The sequence below is a fragment of the Chrysochloris asiatica genome, unplaced genomic scaffold (assembly GCF_000296735.1).
Source record: "Chrysochloris asiatica unplaced genomic scaffold, ChrAsi1.0 scaffold00160, whole genome shotgun sequence".
Classification (NCBI taxonomy): Eukaryota; Metazoa; Chordata; class Mammalia; order Afrosoricida; family Chrysochloridae; genus Chrysochloris; species Chrysochloris asiatica.
Genome location: NW_006408678.1, coordinates 5598523 through 5625022, shown reverse-complemented (window position 1 = coordinate 5625022; position 26500 = coordinate 5598523). Strand labels below are relative to the sequence as shown.

Here is a 26500-nt window from a genome sequence, read left to right as displayed (position 1 = left end):
CTTCAAACTTTTAAAATATTCCTACCTATGTGGTTCAGAGTTTTGGAGCTCTGCCCTAAACCCACTTCACCTGGTAGTCTGTGGTACTGCTGACGGTGACCTTCACTGCATCTCTGCCCTATCCGCCATTAAGGCCCGCCTCCCTGTATCAAACTTTTTTATCTTCCCCTAGTTGAGTTCTGATCATTAAGTCATCCAAACTAGGTCAAATGGGTACTATCTGCAAGTTTGGGCTTTCTCATGCACCTCCTCTCACTTTACATCAGCTAGACACTTCACTCTCAGCTCTAGCCCCCAGTGGCTAGTCCATGGACTCAAGAGTTCCCAAGTCTCCCCAGACTTCAGACCAACCAGCCCTTCCTCTTCTCTCTTTTATCTCAAGATCTACAGGAGTCTATGGATCATGGTTGAATTCAGCCCATGTCTTCATTACTGCCTTTCCCCCACTTCCACTCTCTAGTAGGCCAACACGATCAGCAGCGAGCTTAAAAGCCTGCTCCCATGTTCCCCTTGAGTTTCAGTCTTGGAAAGGGGTTAAGTATGACTTTTTACCCAGATTAGTACCGCTAAATTTTAGTAGACATAAAAAAGTACTCTATGATCATTACCCAAAAAAACTGACCTTATTTTCCAGTTAACATGTTCCTTGTTCTCTTCCTCACATTTTATCTTACTTATTATTTATTTACTTTTTGTTTGCAACAGACATCCCTGATCCTCCGGTGGCACCCAACGTAACAGATGTAGGAGATGATTGGTGCATCATGAACTGGGAGCCTCCTGTCTACGATGGGGGGTCCCCAATCTTAGGTAACTGTTGATCAGTCTGTGGAACTGTCCCCTCGGGTTGCTGTCCTCTATCTATATTTATACAGAATGCATTCAAAATATTATGTTTAGAAGAAAGCCTATTATACGGTGACTTTAAATATCCAGTTAAATTGAAATATATTTTCGGGTGCTCTGCAATTACTGATGTGACACTGTAGGATAAGCTCTAGACTGCTAACCACAAGATATTTAGTTCAAACCCATCAGTCACTCCTTGGAAACACTATACATGTTCACTTTGAATTGGAACAGACTCAACAACACATACCAACAATGACAGCAACTGTGATTTCTCAAAGTTTCAATAGCTCTAATGAATATCATTTGATAGTCTGTTCTCTTTTTTGTTGCATATTTACACTCAATATGTAATTTTGAAACAACTATAAATCTAGCATAAGCTGTTGTGGTTAGTAAATGTCTAGCTCCATGGGGTTATAGCTATGGAAGACACTTCTTTTAGAGTTAAATGCTTAGAAGAATTTACATCCTCTAAGGAGTGAGAGTTCTTTTTTCCATCTTAATAATGAGACTCACAAAACTGGCATTTCCCCTTTCTTGTCTTCATTGAAAGAGATTTAGAGCCAAATCTAGTGCTCAGTTATAGAGACTGTGTGAGTTGTGATGGCCTACATATAGATTGTACTAGGGAGAGAAGAGAACTCTTCTTCTCTCTTCTCTCCCTAGTACACTTTTTTCTAGTGTTGTTAATTTATCTTTATCTGTATCTTATGATGGTAATATTTATAATCCTTATAATTTATGTCAAATAATTATGAATAGGTTAATATATATATATATATATATATATATAACAACAACTTAACAATATATATTATTTATATGATTATTCATATATATCTATGACTATTTGATTTATGTTGTTTTTGTTGTTAAGTGCCATCAAATCAGTTCTGACTCATAGCTGTGTAGAGTTTCTGAGGATTATCTGATAGGTTTGAAATGCCAGGCTGTGGTTCAAATGACCTTGTGGTCCAGTGCTTATCCTACAGCACCACACCAGGACTCCATTTAACTTATAGTACTGAGAATATGTAAGTTTTGAAGAATTGCTAATATCTGCCCAAGTTTAATTTTGAAGACCAAAAGACCAAGGGGAAAACGTTTTATTTCCATTTTGTATCACCTCCAGGATATTTTATTGAGAGAAAAAAGAAGCAAAGCTCCAGATGGATGAGACTGAATTTTGATCTCTGCAAAGAAACAACTTTTGAGCCCAAGAAGATGATTGAAGGTGTGGCCTACGAGGTCCGCATTTTTGCTGTCAATGCCATTGGCATCTCCAAGCCCAGTATGCCCTCCAAGCCTTTTGTTCCTCTGGGTGAGTCAAGAGAGATGTGTCTTTGTCATGGGATTTGCAGCCTCAGATTCTGATTGCTCTCTTCTAACTAGAGCAGGCCTGGAAGCTTCTTGGCATGATAGGTGACTTGGAGTCAGAGGCAAGTAGGTACAATTTGTTGTTAAAAATTTTTAAAACAACTGTAGTAGAGTTGAAGAGCTTCATGATACTCATATATTATTATTGTTCAGTGCTGTTGAGTTAGTTACAACTCATAGAGACCCTGTATAGGATTTCCAAGGAGCAGCTGGTGGGTCTGAACTGCTGACCACTAAGTATCCTACAGCACCACACCAGGACTCCACAATATTCATATAGGCCCTAGGATTCAAATGACAGCTGTGAATGTCTCCAGTTGAAAACACACAGGTTAGTTTACTGCTCCAAGACCATTCTCCAATGAAGCTCCTCAGCGTATAATCCAGTATAGGTATACCTCGGAGATATTGTGGGTTTAGTTCCAGACCACCACAATAAAGTGAATATTGAAATAAAGTGAATCACATGAAATATTTGGTTTTCCAGTGCATATAAAAACTCTGTTTATACCCTTAGATACCCTTCAAGCCTGGAACTAAACTTTCCCCCATGGTTCAGCTTTCAGACAAACAGTAGACAGGCTTATGAAATGAACAACAGAACAACCATAACTTTTTAAAAAGAAGTTATAGTTACACTCTACCGTCATCTATTAAGTATGCAATAATTTTATGAGCATGTTTGAAATACTGTGAGAATTACCAAACTCTGACACACACAATGAAAACATGCTATTGCAAAAGTGATGCCAATAGAATTGTTCAACACAGAGTAATCACAAACCTTTGATTTGTAAAAAAAAAAAAAAATCACGCTATCTGCGAAGCACAATGAAGTGAGATATGCCTGTACAAACCTTGGTGTAAACACTGTAATTAAAAAGAACTGAGATTGATTCAACAAACTACACTTGGAAACTAGTTTCTTTGCTTTACAATCAGGCCTTACATATAGTCAAAGTAATCTAGTGCTGTTGCAACAGAAATACCACAAGTGGATGACTTTAGCAAACAGAAATTGATTCTCTGACCTTTTGAGAGGCTGGAAGTCCGAATCCAGAGCACAGGCTCTGAGAAAATGTCCTGTAGGCCCAGCATTCTTTGGAGATCTCCATGCATTTTAACATCAATCTTTCCCTGAATTTAGGTGTTTCACAGTACAGGGTCCTCAGGTCTAAAGGCCACACTCTAATTCCAGCTCTTTGTTCTTGGTGGCAATAGGTCCCTCTGTGCTCTTCTCACTTCTCCCTCCTTTTGTATCTAAAAAGACATTGACTCACAGTACAACCTAATCATGTAGATTACATCTGGCCTCATTAACATCACAGAAAGGAGGATTTGCAACACATAGAATGATTACATCAGAGCTGATCAATCAGATCACATCATGAGGCGATTGCATCATATTAGATCTCACCATGGAGGTGTTAACTACATCTTGACTGCTAAGCCACTGGGAATCCTAGCCCAGCCAAGTTGACACAAAACCTTAACTATCATGGTCCATCCCTTGTCAATGCAGCTACCTGTACATATTTACTTAAACCATATATAATCTCTGAGTAAAGACAATTATAAATTCATATTTGCACCTAACATGAAACAACTAACTCTCATACGACCAAAAACTATCTGATCCCATTTTATTATCCTGAAATTCTTCCAAGTCCAATTTTCAACCTGAAACAAAATTCCTTTTCACCTGTGAATCTAGAATGCAAGTTGTCTACTTCCAAATACAGTGGTGGAACAGGTATAAGGTAGACATTTCCATTATATATAGGAGCAACTGGAAGAAAAGAAGGGATAACAGGCTACCAAGCAAGTTAAAAATCCAGCAGAACAATTTATATTAGCTCTCAAGGCTTGAAATTAATCCTTTGTTATCTGAGACCATCTAGGCAATGGCCCTGCCCTCCAAACTCTGGGAATGCCATGAATACCATGGTCATGAACTTTGGATTCTGGGTAGAGGCCCCTCAACCCTGGGCTTCAAGTCTGCCTTCCAGACTCACTGGAAAAGCAACTGTGAGCTCCCTCAACTTTGGGCAGCTGTTTTCTCCTAGACAGTCTGAGTGGTGACCCTACCCCACTGGCAGGCTCTGTTCTTCTGCCCCCTCAGCTTTGGATAGAGGTCCCATCTTAGCAGCAGCCCCCACACTACACAACTGAGTTGGCTGAAACTTAGAAAACTGTGGCCCTACTCTTAAGAAACCTAGAGTTCATAGTTCAGTCATTCAAGAGCCAAAAGATCATGGCTTTGTGTTTTGAAACTGAGGTAGCTCTGTTTCTCATTCATTTTGTCTCTTCAGCCTCTGCTTCCTAATTCCTCGATCTCTAGAAGAGGCCAGCCTGGTCTCTGCTCAGCCACTGAAAACACTATGGAGCATAGTTATACTCTGACACAGAAAAGGGGACACCATGAGGCAGGGTTGATTTAATGGTAGTTGTTTTTTTTATTTTGTGCTCATTATTTTTCCAAAGAAGGATGTAGTACAAGAGTTACACTTTGATTAGAAGAGTTAGAAGAAATATAATCTACATTAGTAGATCCCAAACTTTCATTTCCTTAGGCCTGTATCGTTCCACACCTCCTCCCAAATTGGAGGGAACACTATGGCAGCAATTCCAAAGTTTTCCATGTGTAACATATCTTTGTCTTAGAGCATATGCTATTAATTTTTTTTTATTTAAGACTTGGGGTTTCTGTGCATTTTCATTTTTCTCGCAGTTCTTGTGCCATAACTCTGTAGTTAACAGGTCTTTCTTTTTTCTCTGTTTTCTTCCTTTAAGCTGTAACCAGCCCTCCCACTCTCCTGGCTGTTGACTCTGTTACTGACAACAGTGTTACGATGAAATGGCGACCCCCAGACCAGATTGGAGCAGCAGGTTTAGATGGCTATATACTAGAGTATTGCTTTGAAGGAAGTAAGTACTGCTAGTAAGATGCCCTCCTAGGGCTTAAAATGAATACCATCATCAATAGGTGAGATATGTCTTTCTTTTGATTCTCTTTCTTGGTAGAAAACGAAACCAATTCCTTCTCAATGAAAACGAAACCAACTCAGATTCCATCTTTCCATGATGTATAAAATTTTAGTCCTTCTTTGATACTTGATGCTAGTAAATTGCAGTCTCAAAAATTCATTGCCTAGGCTACCAGATTGGGTGGCATGATTTATCTAAGACATAGGAGGAAGGAGCTCTGAAAAAACTTTAATGACTTCTACTTCTTGAATTGGTGGAACAAAATTATTCCACAGCAAAATTAAAGTCTTGTTAGGACCAAGTGAATTGGAAATTCCAAACCCTATACTGAGCAGAGGTTAGCGATCAAAAGACCTTCCTATTCCCGGTTACGATTTGGATATCTGGTGAGCATACCCTGCCTTCTTAAAAAGCTGAGGAAAACACAAACAAAAGCACAGTTTATGCTCTGTCCTCCATTGGGAGGAAATTAAGAGTAAGTTTCAAAAGTTTGAAGGAAATAGTAGATAATAAAAGAAATTGGCTCAACAGGTGACAATAACTTGTCTCAGGGCCTGATGAGCAACAAGGGGAAGAAATCACTGGTAGAAGAGAAAATGATACCCCAAAAATGTTGGCTAGGGCACAAGTGGCAACCCAAGACAAGTGGAAGGCACTGAAGCCTCATGTTTTTTGGTGTCCAACTGGTTATGACTAGAAGGTAATGTCTCTTGAAAACGGGTGAATGCAACTGTCCCAGCTCCGCACTCGGGTATTATTGTAGATGATGATAGATAAATAGTATACCTGAGAAATTGTTAATATCTCCCCAAATAATAACCTGAGACTCAATCGCTAAGAGAACTCTTTGGACTTCCGTCTTCAACACATATCTTAATAGTGAAGGAAAGAGAGACTACATAGCACATTTGGGAAATCAGGGTTGTGAACACAAATGAAATGTCTCAGGAGGAAAACCTATATACAGAAGAAACTTCCTATGGAAAGAAAGCTGATAAAAGAGAATTCTCCTGTTCCTAGATTAGGGAATATTTGGAAATGATCACTGATCAGGAGAGACAAAAGAGAGGAGGAATTGGAACAGCCTAGAAAAAGCCCTATCTAGAACTTGGAAGGAGCTCTGACAACACAGTGGTTACGAGTAGGGCTGCTAATCTCACCATCAGCAGTTTGAATCTGCCAACAGCTCCACAGGAGAAAGATGAGGCTTTCTGCTCCTGTAAAGATTTACAACCTTGGAAACCCTATACAGGATCGCTATGAGTCGGAACTGACTCCAGAGTACGTAACCATCACCAGTAGGGCTTAGAAAGCCCTCAGTCAAACCAGTGGGGGCACTTAAAGAAAGTTCCTAGGGCCTACCCAGTCAGGGAGAGGGAGCAGGGTTACTAATGCCACAGGTAAATTCTTACACTTCAGGATGTGGTTTATTCTGATTCCTTTTCCTCCCATGTTTCAGAATTTTGTGACTCTACCACTTAGTGTTTTATATTATGGTGGCAGCAGAATTCCCCATTCTGATATGTGATATGGCTGCTGAGCAGAATCTTTTGTATATGTATGAAATAGAGCAAATTCTTTACTCTTTTCTTTCTGATAGGTTTAAAAAGTAAGAAGATACAGCAAAATGATAGAGGGCTGTCATTTTGATGTTACCCACCTTAGATAAAATACAACGGAGGAGTGTATTTTACATAATTTTGTGTGTGGTCTGTGTAGATACATATGTATATCCAGATATACATATGTATAAGTACACAGTCATTATTATGTATATATTTTGCCACATAATGTCTTGGAATTAGCTTTCTATGGAACTTTCTTTTTATCATGTGTATATCTTTCTTCCTGCAGTCTTTTCTTACTTTCTTTTTGTGGCTGCCCTTTTCTTCAGTCTCTTTTAATTGCTGTTGTCTCCAGACTAATTTTCTGTAGTGTTTAATGCTTTTAGATAGCCCAGGTTTTATTCTGTAAGAGAGTTCTTTCTTTGTAAGATCGTGTGTTGTTTCTGAATCTGCCTTTCTCTTCTGTTTTGTTTTGTTGGTGTTTTTTTTTTAATGCCTGCAGCACTTTATTCTTTGTTTCCTTTCTTTACTCTAGTTTGTTTATTCTTTTTTTAAAAAAGATCTTTTGTATATTACATAGCTTTCATATCCCTTTCCCAACCCTTGGACACCATTTTCTTTCTCTGAGTCTCCCTCAGTGTGAAGGGGGGTGGGGAGGTGGGGCTAGTTTTGTTCCCCTCTGATCTTTTTCCATCCTATTTTCTCTTCAAATGTTCATCTTTTCTAATTCTTCATTCTTTCCTATGTGTTTTCTCAACTCTTAGGTTTACTTTCTAATCAATTCTCTCTTGATTAGCTCCCAAACAAACCACTTGCTTTAATTACTTTTTCTAAGTCATAAGTCTTTTTTGTTAACCACATGCCAGGATTTTCTGGCTTCCTGCTCTCTTCTCGCCAATACTCCTGGGAGAATTGGAACAAAAGACAGGAAAATGTTCTCAGGAGTGGTTAATCCACCCTCACTCTTATGCTCCTCTCCCCATACTAGAAAGATATCTTTGCAAGCCAGTGAGATCTGCCCAAAGCCACCCTGTGGTCTGGCAAGGTCCCCTTTACTCGTTTACAATATGGAGGCCCAGGAAGGCGCCATTGGTTTTCTTGACTCAGGGTAACTAAGGGTTGCCTACTGGGCTACTGGGCTAATTCTCATTTCCGTTTCCTTCAGAAATCCAGCCCTGATCAAACAAGGCTGACATCATAAGTGATTCCCAGACTCTAATAAATGAACCCCACAGTGACAGCATTGTATTCCCTGGGGACCCAAGAGGACCCTCACAGGCTGAGGTGGCAGTGACTAGAATGAGGAGAGATTATTCCACTGTGTGTTGCCCCCCTGATGTTCCAGGTCCTGTTCCTCCTTTTTCTTCAGCCCTGCTGTGTTCATCTAGGCCTCTTGTTCCCACAGTTGGAGGTGCCCAGCCTCCTTCTCCTAGTCTTCTCTTTACTTTCCCTGCTCTTCTCTATGGCAGGTGCCTCAGAACAAAACCCGCAGTCTGAAGAGAGCAGGCTGTGCTTCCCCCGAGGAGCCCCCACTAACGTGCTCTGAAGACAAATCTCTTTGCGTACTTTGCATATTTTACTAACAGAGAATGCTGACTACTGATAATGATATTCTTCTGGTGTGAAAGTGGGTGTCTTTAATTAATTTTAATAACGGACTCTCAAAGGTACATCAGCAAAACGATCTAATGAAAATGGGGAGGCTGCGTATGATCTATCAGGTAAAGTATTCTACAAAGCTCTCAAACTTTCTTACTATGTGATAAAGTTCTGGGACTATTCCATGGCCACCCAGGAAGTACACCCGTCACCCACACACACAGAGAATACTCTTAGACTTGGGGTGGGGGGACTAATCATATGTGAGCCAAATCTTCATCATTACTTGTGGGCATAATGCATGCAAACTTTTAGAAGATGAAATATTCGTAAGCCCCACATGCTGGGTTTAAATTCTCTTGATGCTGTAAACAAAGCAACCAAATGCTTTAAAAAAAAAAAAAATCAGATTTTTAGTAAAGGCGATAAAACTGTGCCATCTGCTTATGAGACTTTGGTTTATAACCGATGTTTTCTCTTTGCTGTAAATGGGAACATGATCAGATTCCCTAGGTTCATAGTATTATCTTTCAATAATAAAGAAGCAAAGTAAAAATAGACATTCTAGAACTTATAAAGATCAGTGCCTCTCATTTGTAGGAATAGTATTTCCCTCCTTTTATGGTTTTTAATGAATATACATAGCTAAATATCATGGCTATATTAATCATGATGAAACCAAATTGGAACAACATTGCTTTAAAATTATTGAGAACAATTGTAATTTTGGAGGGCTATACTTGTATCCTGAACAAGAGGTTTTTCAGAAATTACAGAATCTGATAGTGTATCCTTTTTCCTGTTATTTATGTTAGCTATTTTAAACCTTTTTTTGTTTTCATTTAAATATGACAAATACCTATCCATATTCCCTCATCCAGTAGATTAAATGACGAGTAAAATACTAAGGTAGAGTCTGCTGTGATAGTTATGATGCCTTCCTTCACTGAGCACCACTCGTTCTTGCTTTGTTTCTCTTTTGCGGATTTCAGCTGAGAACTGGACAGCTGCAAACACAGATCTGATAGACAAGACCAAGTTCACCATCACAGGGCTGCCCACAGATGCAAAGATCTTCGTGCGCGTGAAGGCTGTGAATGCAGCCGGTGCCAGCGAGCCCAAGTACTACTCACAGCCCATTCTTGTAAAGGAAATCATAGGTAGGCGGCAAACCTTTAAAAATCCTTTCTCCATTCTCTGTTGTTTGCTTTTATTTATTTATTTGTAACTTCTTTCATTCTCAAAACTCCTATTTATATATCATGGTTGTTCAGTGCCATTGAGTAGATTTTGACTCAGAATGACCCCAGGCAACACAGTAGAACCCATCTGTTAGAGTTTTCTAACCTGTAATCTTTAGGGGGTCCTGGTGTGTCACTGTAGGATAAGCACTGCACTACAGCAAGGTCAGTGGTTCAAACCCACCAGCCACTCCTTGGAAACCCTGGTTGGTGGTGGTAACTAACTTTTATGCCATGGAGTCAGTTCTGACTCATAGTGACCCTGTGTAGGTTTCCAAGGCTGGAAATCTTTACAGGAGCAGAAAGCCTCATCTTTCTCCCACGGAACCTCTGGTGGTAGTTTCAAACTGCTGACGGTGAGATTAGCAGCCCAACTCATAACCACTGTGCTACCAGAGCTCCTTTTGAAACCCTATACCTGGCTAATATGAGTTGGAACCTACTTAACAGGGCTTAAAAACAGCAACAATCTTTCTTTCTGGCAGTAGCTCACCAGATCTTTTTCCTACAGAACTCATGGTTGGATTCTAACCACTGTTTCAAATCACAGCCCAGTGCTTAACTGTTATGCCTCAGGGTTCCTTTGTATTTCACTAGTCCTTTTATGTTTTAATGAGCCCTAGAGAGTCCTGGTGTGGCTCTGTAGAATAAGCATTGGACTGCTAACCACAGTTGCTCATTGGAAACCCTATACAAGGTCAATATGAGTCAGAACCAACTCAACAGCACTTAATAACAACAATGGGTTACGTTTTAGACTGAAAACTGAGTGTTGTTGTTTTTATTTGCCGTCGAGTTGGTTCTGACCTGTAGTGACCCTGTACAGGGTATCCGAGGCTGCAAATCCTATAGGCCCGTGCTAAGTCAAAATGGACTCCATGGCAGTGGATTTTTAGAAATATTTTACTAATGCCTTCTGGGAGTTAGAAATGAACAAAACAGTTATTTTCAGGCAAAAAGATACATTGCAAACCCAAGATAAACCTGTGGATTTTAATGTAACAGAGTTGAAAGTTTACTGATAATGGCTTCAAATTCCATATTTCAAACATCATACTCTTTTTTTTTTTTTAAGTTTTTAAGAAACTATCATTTTAGCATGTTTGAGTATAGAATGGGAGAGGAATATTCACAATTAACTGGGCAGATTATTAAAATATTCTTCCATTTCCAACTGCATGCCCAGGGAAACCCAGATTATTCTCTTCAGACGTTGTTGTTAAGTGCTGTCAAGTCAATTTCGACCCATAGCAACCCTGTATAGGGTTTCCGAAGAATAACTGGTGAGCTTGAACCACTGAACTTGCAGTTCAAATGGCTTTGCAGTCTGGTGCAGTAACCCACAGCGCCACACTAGGACTCCATTCTCTTCAGATCCTTCAACCAATTCAACAAATAACAGCAGATTGAATGAAAAAACGTTATGAGAATTCACTTATCTTCTATTAAATCAGACATTGCCAAAATATAAAATAATACCACTCATCTTACTAATATTTAATGAAAAAACTATAGTTATTTTCATTAAAACGTTAGATTGTTATCATTTTTTTAAATAAATAAAGAGAAAAACTAATATCTTACTTATCAAGCACTACAGAGTGCTCCTTGGAGGCCAGGATGGCCAAACTTCGTCTCTCATACTTTAGACATATTGTCAGGAGGGACCAGTCACTGGAGAAGGATATCATGTTTGGTAAAATGGAGGGTCAGAGAAAAAGAGGAAGACCCCTAGCAAGATGGATTAGCCAAGTGGCAGCCACGATGGACTCAAGCGTGGCTACAGTGTGAGGTTGGTCCGGGATCGGGCAGTGTTTCTTTCTGCTGTGCATAAGGGTCACTATGAGTCTGCACCGACTCGACGGCACCTAACAACAACAACATTATAATAGAAATACCACAAGTGGGTGACTTTAATCAACAGAATTTTGTTCTTTCACAGATTTTTCTTGTTGTTAAGTGCTGTCTAGTCAGTTCCAACTCATAGTGACCCTGTATAGGGTTTCCAAGGAACAGCTGGTGGTTTTGAACACTGGCTCAAAGTCCAGTGCTGACCCTACACAGCGCCACACCAGAAGTGCCACCAGTGGGTGACTTTAACCAACAGAATTTTATTCTCACAGTTTAGGAGGCTAGAAGTCCAAATTCAGGCTCCAGTTTTAGAGGACGCACACTTTTCCCTCCCTATGGGCTCAGAGGGTACGTCCTTGTCTCTTGTTCAGCTTCTGTTTCCTGGTTCCTTCAAGAGCTCATGGAGTGCCACATCTCTCACTCCCCATCTCTGTTTGCTTAATCTTCTCTTTTATATCTCAAAAGAGATTGATTTAAAACACAGGAGAAAGCACTGTTTGCTAATCACAAGGTCAGTGGTTCAAACCCACCTACTACTGCTCCTCAAAAATCCTGTTCCATATACAGGAGCCCTGGCAGCACAAGAGTTAAGCACTAGGTTGTGAATTGAAATGATGGTTCTAACCCAACCATGGAGTCTGTAGGAGAAAGACCAGATGAGCTACTTCCATAAAGATTGCATGCTTTTGAATTGGAATGACTCAAGGGCACTTTACAACAGCAACTATGTTAAGACTGCTTCATTAACATGGCAAAGACATAGTATAGTAGGACTTGGATCCCTCAAGGTGCAAGTAGTTTAGTGTTCACTTGCTATCTAAAAGGTCCATACCTTGACCCCACCAAGTGCTCTGCAGAAGAAAGATGTTGCTTACCATCTGATCCCATAAACATAACAGATTGGGAAACTCTGTGGGGCAGTTCTATTCTGTCTTAAAAGGCCAGAGTTGCTGAGTCAGAAGCAACTTGAAAACAATGGCACATATTTTGGTGGGATGTAAGTATCAGCTCAGATTTTTATAACCAGCCCTTGTTGATAAAGCAGTAAAAATGACTCTAACTTTATCATTATGTTGAATACTAATTATTGTTAACTTTGTTCATCTTAATTCTAAGAGCATGCTTTTCAAGACTTTATGGGACGATGAAAGGTGAACTGTGTATTAGCATAAAACATGTCTGTGGCATAGTATACAATGATTGTCACCAGGAAAGCAGCTGTGAAATTGAGTTGGAGGCTGAACTAATGACTTTTTTCCATGAAACTCCATTTTACGTGAAAGAATGGCTGAGAAATAAACTGGCCACTCAGGTTTGGAGATGTAGCAGAGATTTTCTGGGAAATAAATGGCCTGGGCTTGTCACTTCAAGGAAGGAATTTATAATTGGTGGGCAGTGGTTAATGCTTGCCTTCCATGTCGGAGATCTAGGTTTGATGCCTGGCCAATCCATCTTGTGAGTAGTCACCACCCACCCAGACATCCATGAAGGCTTGCATGTTTCTATGCTGCTGAGCACGTTTCAGCAGAACTTCCACACTCAGACAGACTAGGAAGAGAGGCCCAGAGATCTCGTTCCAAAAATCAATCAGGGAAAACCCTATGGGCCACAATGGTCTAATCCCCAACTGATTGTGGGGATGGTGCCAGATTGAGCAATGTTTCATTCCATTGTGCATGGAGTCCCCATGAGTTGGGACTTGATGTGAAGGCAGCTAACAACAACTTTATAACGTGGTTATGACACTAATTAATTCATGCACGTAAACATTTAGCCTTGTATCTGGCACATACTAAGCACTCACACCATGAAAACTGCTTTGTCCCAGTGAGGCTGTTAGCCTTCGATTGATTCCCTACTCATGATAGGCTTACAGTAACATGTCATAGTCCCTTTATGGTGTTTAATTAATGACTGTTAATTCATAGTAGGCTAAAGTCTTCTGTTACATATTATCATCACACAGGGAAACAATTACTCTCAAATACCAGCACAGTTCCATAAATAACCAGCACTGGGTGTTTAAAACTTCTCCCCCTAATGAGAAAGTAAATAAGTAGCTCTTGCTGATCTTTAATGGAATGCACACTGAAGCATAGACTTGCTGTTAGAAACTAGGAAAATATGTATATGGCCTAAAGAAAAAAACTTTCTGTAAAGTTCTTACCCTATATAATTATTAGTGACAGATCTAATATTTGACAGTAGTGAGCATCACGGCATAATGTTTGTTGTTGTTGCTAGGCGCCGTCAAGTAGGCTGACTCAGAGTGACCCAATGTACAACAGAATGAAACACCATCCAGTCCTGTACTGTTCTCACATTGCTCAAACTGAACCACTATGCCAAACCATCTCATTGAAGGTCTTCCTCTTTCTTGCTGACCTCCAGTTTACCAAGCATGATGTCCTTTTCCAGCGGCTGGTTCCTCCTGATAACATATTTTAAGTATGAGAGACATAGTCTCACCTTCCTGGCTTCTAAGGAACATTCTGACTGAACTTCATGCAACACAGATTTGTTTTTTTTTTTTTTTCTGGCAGTCCGTGGTACTTTCAATATAATTTATCCAATAGCATAACTCAAACACATTGATTCTTCTATGGTCTTCTTATTCACTGTCCAACTTTCACATGCATATGAGACTATTGAAAATACTGTGACTTGATCAGATACGCCTTCGTCCTCAAACTGATAACTTTTCTCTTGAACTCTTTAAAGAAGTCTTGTGCAGTAGATTGGACTAATGCAATACATCATTTGATTTCTTGACTGCTGCTTTCTATGAGTGTTGATGATGGATCCCAGCAAAATGAAGTCTTTGACAACCTCAATCTTTTCTCTATTTATCATGATGTTATATATTGATCTAGTTGTGAGGATTTTTGTTTTCTTTACATTGAGGTGCAGTCCATACTGATCTTCATAAGTAAGTATTTTAAGTCCTCTTTGCTTTCAGTAAACAAGGTGTGTCATCTGCAGAACACAGATTGTTAAGGAATCTTCCCCCATTCCTGATGCCACCATATTCTTCTTCACACAATCCAGCTTATCAAATTATTTGCTCAGCGTACAGATTGAATAAGTATGGTGAAAGAATATAGATAGCCCTGGCACACAACTTTCCTGATTTTAAATGATGGTAAACCATTCAGTATCTCCATGTGCTCTTCTAACAACTGCCTCTTGATCTATGTACAGTTCCTCATGAACACTATGGAATGTCCAGTTTTCATAATGTTATCCATAGCTTGTCATGATCTCCATAGTCAAAAGCCTTTGCATAGTCAATGAAGCACAAATAAATATCTTTCTGATATTCTCTGCTTTCAGACAAGATCCATCTGATGTCAGCAGTGATATTTCTCATTCCACGTCCTTTTCTGAATCAGCTTTAAGTTTCTGGTTGTTCCCTGTCAATGTACTGTTGCAGTTGTTTTTAAATTATTTTCAGCAAAATTTCATATGATATTGATAGTATTTTTTGATGATTTCCACATTCAGTTGGGTCATGTCTCTTTGGAATGGGCACAGATATTGATGTCTTCTAACTGGTTGGCCAGGTAGCTGTCTTCCAAATGGCATTGCATAGACAAGTGAGTGCCTCCAGTGCTTCATTAGTTTGTTGAAAGATTTCACTTTGTATTCCATCCATTCCTGGAGCCTTCTTTCTTGCCAGTACCTTCAGGGCAGCTTGGATGTCTTTCTCCTTTATTGCCATTTGTTCCTGATCATATGCTACCTCTTGAAATGGTTGAACGTTGACCATTTATTTTTGGTACAGCGACTCTGTGTATACCTTCCAACTTCTTTTGATGCTTTCTGCATCATTCAATATTTTGCTCATGTTGTTGATGGTGGGTTTGAACTGCCAAATTGTGGTTCACAGTTCAGTGCTGATCCTATAGTGCTATACCAGGAGCTCATAGAATCTTTCAATATTACAAGTCAAGACTTGAATTTTTTCTTCAGTTCTTTCGGCTTGAGAAATGCTGAGTGTGTTCTTTCTTTTTGATTTTCTAACTCCAGGTTTTTGCACATTTCATTATAATACTTATCTTTGTCTTCTTGAACTGTCCTTTGAAAATTTCTGTTCAGCTCTTTTACTTTGTCATTTCTTCTAGTTGTTTTAGCATCTCTGTGATGATCTCTGTGTTTAGCATCTCTAGAGAACAAGGTTCAGAGCTTCTTCTAGCATCTATTTGCATCCTTTCTTTCTTTACTGTCTTTTTAATGACCTTTTGTTTTCTTCTTATATGATATCCTTGATGTCATCCCAAAACTTGTCTGGTCTTTGGTCATGGTGTCTAATGAATCACATCTGTTCTTGAGATGGTCCCTAAATTCAAATGGAATATGTTCAAGGTTCTATTTTGGCTCTTGTGGACTTATTTTCATTTTCTTCAGCCTCAGAATGAACTTGCATATGAGCAATTGGTGGTCTGTTCCACAGTCAGCCCCTGACCTTGATTTGGCTGATGACATGGAGCTTTCCACCATCTCTTCCCACAGGTGTAGTCAAATTCCCACAGATTTATGTATAGTCCACCAGTGAGATACATGTGTATTTGTTGTTGTTGTTAGATGCCATCAAGTCAGCGCTGACTCATAGTGACCTTATGCATAACAGAACGAAACACTGCCGGATCCTGGGCCAACCTCACTATTGTTGCCACACTTAAGCCCATTGATGCTGCCACTTGGCCAATCCATCTCTCTGGGGGGGTGTCTTCCTCTTTTTCTCTGACCCTCCATCTTACCAAACATGATATCCTTACCAAACTGGTCCCTCCTGACAATATGTCTGAAGTATGAGAGACAAAGTTTGGCTATCCTGGCCTCCAAGGGAGCACTCTGGCTGCACTACTTCCAACAGAGATCTGTTGGTTCTTTTGGCAGCCCATGGTACTTTCAATATTCTCCTCCAACACCATAACTCAAAAGCATCAATTCTTCTATGGTATTCCTTATTTACTGTCCAACTTTTGAATGCATATGAGGTTATTGAAAATACCATAGCTTGGGTCAGGTGCACCTTAGTCCTCCAACTGACATTTTGCTCTTCAACACTTTAAAAAGGTCTTGTGCAGCAGCAGATTTGCCTAATGCAATACATCGTTTGATCTCTTGACTGCTGGTTCCATGAGTGTTGATAGTTGATCCAAGAAGAATGAAGTCATTGACAACTTCAATCTTTTCTCCATGTGTATAGTCGTCTTTTTTGTTGTTTAAAAGGATATTAGCAGTGAATAAGTCATTGGTCTTGCAAAATTTTATCACATGGTCCCCAGCATTATTTCTATCATGTAGGTCATATTTTCCAACTACTGATCCTTCCACTTTGTTTCCAACCTTCTCATTCCAATCACCAGTAATTACAAATGCATCTTGATTGCATCTTTGATCAATTTCAGACTGAAGAAGTGGGTAGAATTTTTCAGTTTCAACATCACTGGCTTTAGTGGTTGGTGAGTAAATTTGAATATTAGTGGTATTAATTGGTCTTCCTTGTAGGTGTATGGATATCATCCTATCACACATAGTGCTGTACTTCAAGACAGATCTTGAAACGTTCTTTTTGATAAAAAATACAATGTCATTCCTCTTGAATTTATCATTCCCAGCATAGTAAACCATGATTGTCAGATTCAAAATGGCTAATACCAGTGCGTTTCATTCACTAATACCTAGGATATTGATTTGTGTGCATTCCATTTCATTTTTGACAACTTTCAAGTTTCCTAGATTAATACTAGTACATTCCATGTTCTAATTAGTATTGGATTATTGCAGTTGTTACTCTTTATTTTGAGTTGTACCCCGTCAGCAAATGAAGACTCAAAATTTTCACTCCATTTGCATTATCATGGCACTTAACAACTTTGAGGAGGCGGTTCTTCCCCACTCATATTTTGAATGCCTTCCAACCTGAGGCATCTTCTGGCTTCATAGCTGACAATGTTCTGGTGCTATTCATATTGTTTCATCTTCCAGCACTATATCTGACAGTGTTCCACTGCTATTCAAAAGGTTTTCAGTCACTGACTAAACATTCAGAACTTGTCTGCGTCTTCTTAGTCTGGAAGCTTTGCTGAAACGTGTCCACCGTGGGAGACCCTGCTGACAGTAAAACATTATAACCTGTGGCATAGCTTTCAGCATCACAGCAACACCCAAGCCACCACAGTATGACAAACTGACAAATGAGTGGTGGGCCGTTAAGTTTGGGTAAGGTGAAATAGTATTTCCAGTATAGGATATGTACTGGATTGCTAACATCAAGGCTGGTGGTTCAAACCCACCAGTGGCCCCTTGGGAAACAGATAAGGCTTTCTGCTCGCATTAAGATTTCCAGTATCAGAAGTCCTATATAGAGTCTCTATGAGTTGAAATTGACTTGATGGAAGTGGTTTGCATTTTTGTTTTGTGTTTATCACAATATTTTGTTCTTCTACCCAGAGCCTCCAAAGATTCGCATCCCAAGACACCTGAAGCAAACCTACATCCGCAGAGTTGGAGAAGCTGTCAACCTGGTTATACCTTTCCAGGTAATATTTAGGGACCATTCATTGGCCCTTCCCAGGGCTGGGTGTTTATGCATTACAGAGAGACACTCAGACATTAGGTCCTCATGAGTGAGGATTTCCTCAAAGGAAAACTAAGTAAATAACGGAAGAGATTTGGAGGAATATTAAATAATGCTATTGGATATGCACTGAACTGCTAACCACTAGGTCAGCAGTTCAAATCCATGAGCCGTTCTTCAGAAAAAAGATATGACCTTCTGCTTCTGTAAAGATTTACAGCCTCAGATACCCTGTACAGAATTACTGTGAGGTGTATGTTGTTTTGATGGTACTGGGTTTGAATTTTTTTGCTTTTTGTTTTATAGAAATAAATCCATTTTTAGTAAAAACAAAAACAAGTAACTAAACCTGCTGTACGCCTTCCTCTGCATGAGACAAATTCGGATAGACTTATGTGAAGCACAAGGATTACAATGGGGTAGAGAGGAAATGAGAAACCCTGATCATCCAGTGATTAGGTGCTTGGTTGCTAATAGAACCCACCCGCCACTCTGCAGGAGGAAGTTCCATAAAGATCAAACCCTAGGAAACCCTGTGAGACAGTTCTGCTCAGTCCCATGTGGCCAGTATATCAGGGGGCTTCAAAACGTTTGTGGAAAAATGTAATCGAAACACAATGGAGTTTTTCCATGAACTTTGTGAAGCCCCCTCATATATTGTTATTGTTATCAAGTGCTGTTTATTTGGTTCCGAGGAGCAACTGGTGGGTTCAAACCACTGACCTTGCAGGTAGCAGTCCAGTGCTTATCATACAGTGCCACACAGGGACTCCATAGGTCAACATAGATAGGGTAAGTTGGTAAGTTGGAATCAGCAACAGAGAGGAAGCAGCAGGAATCAACCAAAGAAGAAATCCTTGACGATTGTTTCTTGTCCTATAATCCTGTAACACCAATCTTCATTTTAAGCTATGTTTCTAGAGTAACATTCAGGAAAACAGCAAGTGCTTCCTTCGCACAAGTATCTCAAACCAAACTAAACTCCTGTAAGAAGGATAGCTGAAAATTGAAGTCTCAATGCCACTAACTGAAATACGCCATTGCCAAATCATTGCTTCAGCAAAAGAGTCTCTTGTTGACAAGATGCATCAGGTATCACCTGTAATAATCACTTTGTTCTGGACCCCTCACACACACATATATCCCACCCCTACCTCCTTATTCAAGGAGTTCTGGTAGAGTAGTGGTTACAAATCAGGCTGCAAACCTTAAGGTCAGCAGTTCGAAACTATCAGCTGTTCCGCAGGAGAAAGATGAGACTTTCTGCTCCCGTAAAGATTTACAGCCTCGGAAACCCTGTCTAGGGTCACTATGAGTCAGAACCGACTCCACGGTACATAACCACCACCACCTCCTAATTCATATGACTTCTTTTATGCTTCTAGAGCTTGCCATCTGATAGAACTTTCTGAAATGATGGAAATAAATGTTCTGTAAATGCACATCTAATATGGTCACCAGTAGTTAAATGTAACTGTTGAACACTTGAAATATGTGACTAGAAACCATTATGACTAAGGAACTGCGTTGCAGATCTTGTTAATTTTGATTAACTTTCATTTTAACACCTACACGTAGCTCATGGCTATTGTATTATACAGCATGCCTCTACAATAAGAATTTAGGTCTTTATACATATGTGAATACACACATAGCTCTCTGGTCAGACCCAGAGTCCCATGAAAACCAAGCCAAAGGGAAAGCCAGTTCAGACCATCCTCACAAGTGAAGGCAGAGAATAGACATCCACAGTGTAGAACATCAGAATGAAGGACAAGGAGGGGGCCAAGTGTGAACACACAAGGAGAGGGAGAGTTGGCTTAGCAAGGTTCTGCCCACTTCTCTTCTCCCTGTCTCACATAAAAACTAGTTGCAGCATCGTTGCCACCACTAGGACTAATCTGAGTTCCTGAATCCTGGAGATCAGTGCATGTCTCAGAATGGACCAGTAACTCAAAATTTGCCTCTAAATATGGAGGGGACTGTGAGATGGAAGAAAGAGGATTACAGTATAGGAGTTTATTAAGGGGCTTATATACAAGGCTGGGCCTTGGCAACGGCAGGATCAATTCATTTCTCCATGTCCCCCACCCATTGAGAATCAGGGGATTTATGGCTTTGGTGAATGAATGAGTCTCCACGCCAGAACTCTGGATCTTAAAGGCCAGCCACTCCAGGAGGTGTTACATAAGAGTGATTTAGCAGAAGAGTCCTGGAGTGGCGCTGTGGATTAATGTGCTGGGCTGTAAGGTCGGTTTGAACCACAAGATCGGCAGTTCAAGCTCACCAGCCACTCCTCCGAAACCCTTTACAGGGTCTTTCTGAGTCGGAACCAACTCAGTGGCACTTTGCTAACAACAACAACAAGCAGAATAGTACAGACCTCATTTGGAGAGGGTATGTGGGGCCTGGGATTGCCATTGAGGCTTTGAAAGGAAGCTAAAGCAGGTTTGGGGCTAGGAGTCTGCAGAGATTGGGCCAGCAGCTGCAGAAAATACAATGACCACTTCTTCTCTGCACATCTGGTTGGAAGCAAGAAGGCAAACCTTTGAAAAGGGTAGAGTTAAGAAGATGTGGAAGATAAAGATATATGCCACCTAGAGGCCCTCAAAGAAGGACTTGCCCAGCTGTTGGAAATAAAGGCAGTGGGGTAGTTTCTAGTTCTTTGAAGATTTGCCACAGTTGTGGAAAGCCACCTTGCTGGCGTTCATAGCCTCTAGGGCAGCCTGAATCTGGTGTTTGAGTGAAGTGAGAGATAAAGGCCTGTCTATTTCCTAGCTGTTGCAGTGCAACATGGGGCAGACGCAGACAGTGCCCATATTAGGACTTTCAACAGGATGTTCAAGACTTCATCAATCCCAATCCGACTTCCTCCCACTTCTTCTCACAGGAGTTCATTGGCAGTAAACATCTTGCACTACAAAAAAAAAAAGAGAGAGAGAGAGTGAGTGATTTAGCAAGCAAAAGTGAGCTAGTGAAAAGCAGGAATGTAGCCCTATTTAAGCCTTGTGAAGCCTACAGTGGGCTAGGGGAGAGGCAAGCAGCATGAGAGCAGAGATCTCTCAGGCATGCCTTCCCAGAGGCTGACCAGGGGTTGCCAGGAAGAGTGGTGATGATATTAGCATGTCACATTTGCATGTTTGTATCATATTCTATCTCAAATTCTCATAAACATTTTCTCAGTTGATCCTCAGAAACACCCTGTGAGGCAGGAAGGGCAGATTTCCTTATCCTCAATTAAGAAGAGAAAAAAAACTGATATTCAGAGGTTAAGTGATTTGACCAAGGTCACACAGCAAGTAAATGGTAGTGTTAAACAGATTCCATGTCACCCGACACTTAATCCAGTGCTTTTCTCACTTGATTATGCTATCAGAGAACTCACTTGTTTCCTGATAACTAATAACAACTTGCACATCTAAGAAAGTAAGGCCTGAACCTATTTTCCTTTATCTCAAACAATATTGTCCTCTATGCAAGTCTGGGCCGCAGTGCTATTCTTCAAGGAGTTTGGCGTGTATTTCCCACAGCTGTTATCTAACCAAAGCCAATTGTTGTGGAGTTTCATCCCGATTCATGGTAACACTGCTTAGGTAACAGTAGACCATTGCTCCATAGCGTTTTCAATGGCTGAGTTTTGGATATAGATCACCAGGCTTTTCTTCTGAGGTACCTCTGGATGGAATCAAACCCCTCCAACCTTTAGGTTAGCAGCCAAGTGTGTACCACCTAGGGACTCCCCTCTTATCCTAAGAGGTCAAATAGATGACTAGCCACATTAGAATCACATTAGAAAGGCTGTACCTATCCTGACAGGATCATGCAAGGGCACACCTGTAGAAATTCTGGGCAAGTCCTTCAGAATATAAACTAAAACTTAGGTCCGTAACTGAGATTCAAACTTTCAAAAAGGCTACTCTTAAAGAATAGTTTCAGCAGCTGGAGAGAACAAAAAGTGTCATAGAGCAGCCTGAAACGACCAGCACAGTACAGTAGAAAGATGGTCACTACCATTTCAACAACCAAAGGCAAGCCTGTTGTTATCAAGACAACGCTGACTCATAGCAATCCTATAGGATAGAGCAGGGTCTCCAAGGCCCTGAGCTTTCTGGAAGCGAACAGTCACATCTTTCTCCCACAGAATGATTGGTGTGTTCAAACCACCAACCTTTTGGTTAGCTATCAAGTATCTTAACCCTGTACCTCCAGGGATCTTCAACATCTACAGAGCATCAATAAAAACACCTATGTAGCATGCCATGGAGCACGGTGGCTCTGTAGGATTAACACAGAACTGAAAACCACAAGGTCAGTGGTTCAAGGCCACCAGCCATTCCACAGGAGAACTATAAGACGTTCTGCTCTGGCAACAATGTACAGCCTTGGAAACTGTACACAGGGTCACTATGAGTCATAACTGACTCAAGGGACAGTACTTAACAAGAGCATGTAATATGCCAAAAGTTTCATGAAGACTTTAACTTTTATGACCATCCTGTGATATAGGTACTATCCTTGTTCCCTTTTTACTGATTGGGAAACCAAGGCATACAGAGGTGAAGTAACTTGCCCAGGGTCACACAATGAATAGACCTCAATTCCATGGTCTTGGGGTCCATGTTCTTTAACGTTTTGTGGTATTATACAGACGTCAGAGCCTGTAAGGCCTGGTTTCAGCACTTAATTAGCTACAAGACCTTATGCAAGTCATTCAACTTCTTTACCTGAAAAATGAGGATTATGATACTCACCTTGATGTGACGATTAAGAGAAATCAATACATATACTCAACATAGCACTGTGCCCACAAATGCAATCAGTTAACTACACAGTGACTCTTTTTGCTGTGGTTGACCACTATCAGATCGGTTTCTAAAATCACCTGAAATGTGTCAAGCCACTGTAATCTTTGCAATGACAAAAAAATATATCTTGGCACAGTCTGATTCCCACCCCCTCTACTTTTTCTATCTTCTTTATAGGGAAAACCAAGACCAGAATTGTCTTGGAAGAAGGATGGTCAGGAAATCGATAAGAATCAAATAAATATTCGCAACTCTGAGACTGACACAATCATATTTATCAGAAAAGCAGAGAGGAGCCACTCTGGGAAATATGATCTGCAAGTCAAAGTGGACAAATACGTGGAAAGTGCGGCTATAGACATCCAGATTGTTGGTAGGTTTGGAGGAAGAAACAAGGGTGTTCTCACCAAGCAATATGGCAACTAATTATCCTTATCTTTCAGTCAGGTGTGGGAATGTTGGTTAGGCTGGCTGGACACAAAATTCTGACTTTTTTTTTTTTTCAAGTTGATGACATAAGATGTGCTAGCATTTCAAAATAATTTTTAACTGAATGAAACAACCAATCAGGGGAGACTTAGGTCATTTATTAAAGAAATGTAATGTACATACATTCTAGTGAAAACCATTTGTACTGCTTTATATTCAGTTTCTCTTGCTCTTAGTTCTCAATACCCTGATGATAAAAACTGTTTCCTGTTTTGAACTGCTGTATTAAAAAAAACTTTATGAATTCTAGATATAAGTTAACACGTTTCTCACTACACCTAAAATTCACTGGTAATCACGTTTCAATGAAGAGTTTTTTGTTAACTGTAAGGCTTACCTAAACAAAGCTAAACAGTTAAACACAATATACCTAACTGTTGTTAAGTGCTGTAAAGTAGATTCCAACCCATAGCTACCCTGTATAGGGTTTCTAAGGAGTGGCTGATGGGTTTGAACCACTGACCTTGTGACTCAACCTGACCTTGCAGTCTAGCGCATTATCCTGCAGTGATACACCAGGACTCCATATACTTACTAGCTAAATAATAAATAAGATTAGTTCTCTTATGTCCAGAGTTAGAGGTATAGAAGAAGCATCCTTTATGGACAGAGCCCTCTGCTTGAATGATTCCTTAATTTTTTCCAATGCCAAGAAATGCATTTAAGAACAGAGCTAGAAGAAGACTTGTTTCCAGTCATTTTTATTGTTAGATTTCAGCAAAGTTGCTGGACTCCGTAAGCAAAAGGCAACATCCTAAGGTAAGTCTCCCTTTGGGCAAAAATCTATTCCTCGTAAACTAAATAGTTCTTTCCCATTGGCTACAACGTTGTGTTTTCTATGAAGCTGAGAGGAGTGTAGAGACAGCTTTGTGGCCTTGCATTGGACATGTTGCCTTTCTAGTGGAAAGTGCAGGGTCTCAGGAAAACCTGAAGACCACCACCTTCTATAGTATAAGGAAAAAACACAAGTGCCCTTGAGTCAGTCCCAACTCGAGGTGGCTCCATGTGTGTCCGAGTAGAACTGTTGTACTCCATGGGGTTTTCAGTGGCTGACTTTTCAGAAGTAGATTACCAGGACTTTCTTACAAGGCACTTTTGGGTGGACTTGATCATCCAACCTTTCAGATAGCACCAGATCATATTACCCATCTGTATGGTACAAATGAAAAATTGCACAGTGCAAGATGGATAATGTGATCAGCTGCTATCTGACAGGTGGGGTGGAAGTTTTTAATATCCCCATGTAACAAGCTACAGTTTGGGAGGGAAGATTGCTTTACAGTGATGCCATGATTTTATGCTTGTAGACCGCCCTGGTCCACCCCAACTTGTGAAGATTGAAGATGTCTGGGGAGAGAACGTTGCTCTCACATGGACACCACCAAAGGATGATGGCAATGCTGCCATCACAGGGTACACGATCCAGAAGGCTGACAAGAAGAGCATGGTAGGTGTGGCTTTCTCTTGTCCAGCAGCAGCAGCAGCAGCAGCAAGGGGCTGGCTTTCAAATAAGGACAATCTCACTGGAGATAAACGGAGGGTAGGTGAGCAGACTGGGCCTACCGCCTGCCCAGCCTACTCATCTTACCAGTCTCCCTACACACACACACACACACACACACACACGGCTACCAGATGGTCACCTCCCAAGTCCCTCAGGCCCTCCCAACCCTGCTTCTTTCACTATCTGGGACCATGGGCTACATGAGGAGTCAGGCGGTCTCCATGGGCTACCAGACTACAGCGTGCAGAACCTCATGACCACCTTCCCCAGTTAGGACATGCCTCTGCCCAACCCCACCTCCCAGCAGCCCTACCTCTCGGGGCAGTAGCCCGTGTTCCAGGAGATGCCATCCCTTGAGGTCCCCCAGCAGACTCTCCACCGCATCTCAGCTCATCTCTGTTGACTGACCCCCTTTCAGGCACATGCCAGCCTAACACTATGGCTCCTCCAGCCTGTCTGTAGCTAACTTGCTCTGTGCAGACTCCACCACTGTTTACCTTTCGTCCACTCCCACCAGCTCCTGCCTATCCTCAGCCTGCAGCCCCTCGCTCCCCAGCTCCAGCCTCATCTCTGTCTCACAGCCAGGTTCCCAGGGCTGGCCTCAGATAGGGGTAGAATGGAGTCCCACGGTAGTGGTCTCTGTCCACCTGGGAAGCCTGGAGCCAGGACAACGGCCTGTGACTCTGCTGTTGAGCACCTTCCACAGGGACAGTGACCAGGCCCCTGGGGGCTGTGGAGAAGTCGTGTGACATATTGAAAAGGGTAAGGCCTTTGGAGCCATGGAGAACTGGATTTGAATCCAAACATTGCCAGTTAGGATGATGTGTCCATGAGCAGTCACTTTATTTCTTAGATCCCATTTCCCTCTTCTAAATAAAATGAAGCCTCGTCTTTCTCCATGGAACAGCTGGTAGTTTTGAACTGATGACTTTGAGGTTAGCAGCCCAATTCATAACCACCACACTACTAGTCATGAGAGTTCTACCATTTCTATGGAGTGAGCCTGGTCTTTTCTATGGTTTAAGTTTTGTACCACATTGTTCTTCCCACTCTATGTAGGACATCCTATTGTGATCCCTTTCAGAGCAGACAGTTGGTCACCATCGAGTTCTCCTGGTCTTAGAGTCATGGAGAGGTCACCAGCTCTAAAATGGCGAAGTCTGGGTCTACTAGACCCTACAACCATTCTTCCAATAAGTGAGTGAATGAATAAAGGAGTGTCTGGACACACAATGGCATAGAGGCATTTTTCAGTCTCACAGAAGAGTTAATGTCTTCTATAGTGATACTATAATAAAATATGCAAAGATTTAGAGTTAGAAAACCAAAAGGGAAGAACACGGTCAGCATTTCTCAAGCTGGGGGAACTGAAGAAAAAATTCAAGCCTCGACTTTCGTTATTCAAAGATTCTCTGGGCAAATTATTGAATGATGCAGAATTTATCACGAAAAGATGGAAGGAATACACAGAGTCATTGTACCAAAAGGAAATGGTTAATATTCAATCATTGCAAGAGGTACCATATGAACAAGAGCCAATGATACTCAAGGAGGAAGTCCAAAGTGCATTGAAAGAATTGGCAAAGAACAAGGCACCAGGAATTGATGGAATAAAAATTGAAATCTTTCAAGAAAGTGAGGCA

General features: G+C 40.8%; 1 protein-coding gene across 5 annotated transcripts in view; it reads left to right on the top strand.

The window, feature by feature from the left end:
* The window catches only part of MYBPC1 (myosin binding protein C, slow type), a 129262-nt gene that overhangs the window by 90227 nt on the left and 12535 nt on the right, over positions 1-26500 (top strand). For 3 of the 5 annotated variants that reach the window (XM_006871098.1, XM_006871100.1, XM_006871101.1), the window contains 7 exons: positions 706-810; positions 1985-2173; positions 5023-5157; positions 9374-9541; positions 17933-18021; positions 23042-23237; positions 24661-24800. In XM_006871098.1, the coding sequence (XP_006871160.1) occupies positions 706-810; positions 1985-2173; positions 5023-5157; positions 9374-9541; positions 17933-18021; positions 23042-23237; positions 24661-24800 (1022 nt within the window). Of the gene's footprint in view, positions 1-705; positions 811-1984; positions 2174-5022; positions 5158-8449; positions 8504-9373; positions 9542-17932; positions 18022-23041; positions 23238-24660; positions 24801-26500 lie in introns of all 5 variants that reach the window. The other 2 variants (XM_006871099.1, XM_006871097.1) reach the window with 1 other exon arrangement.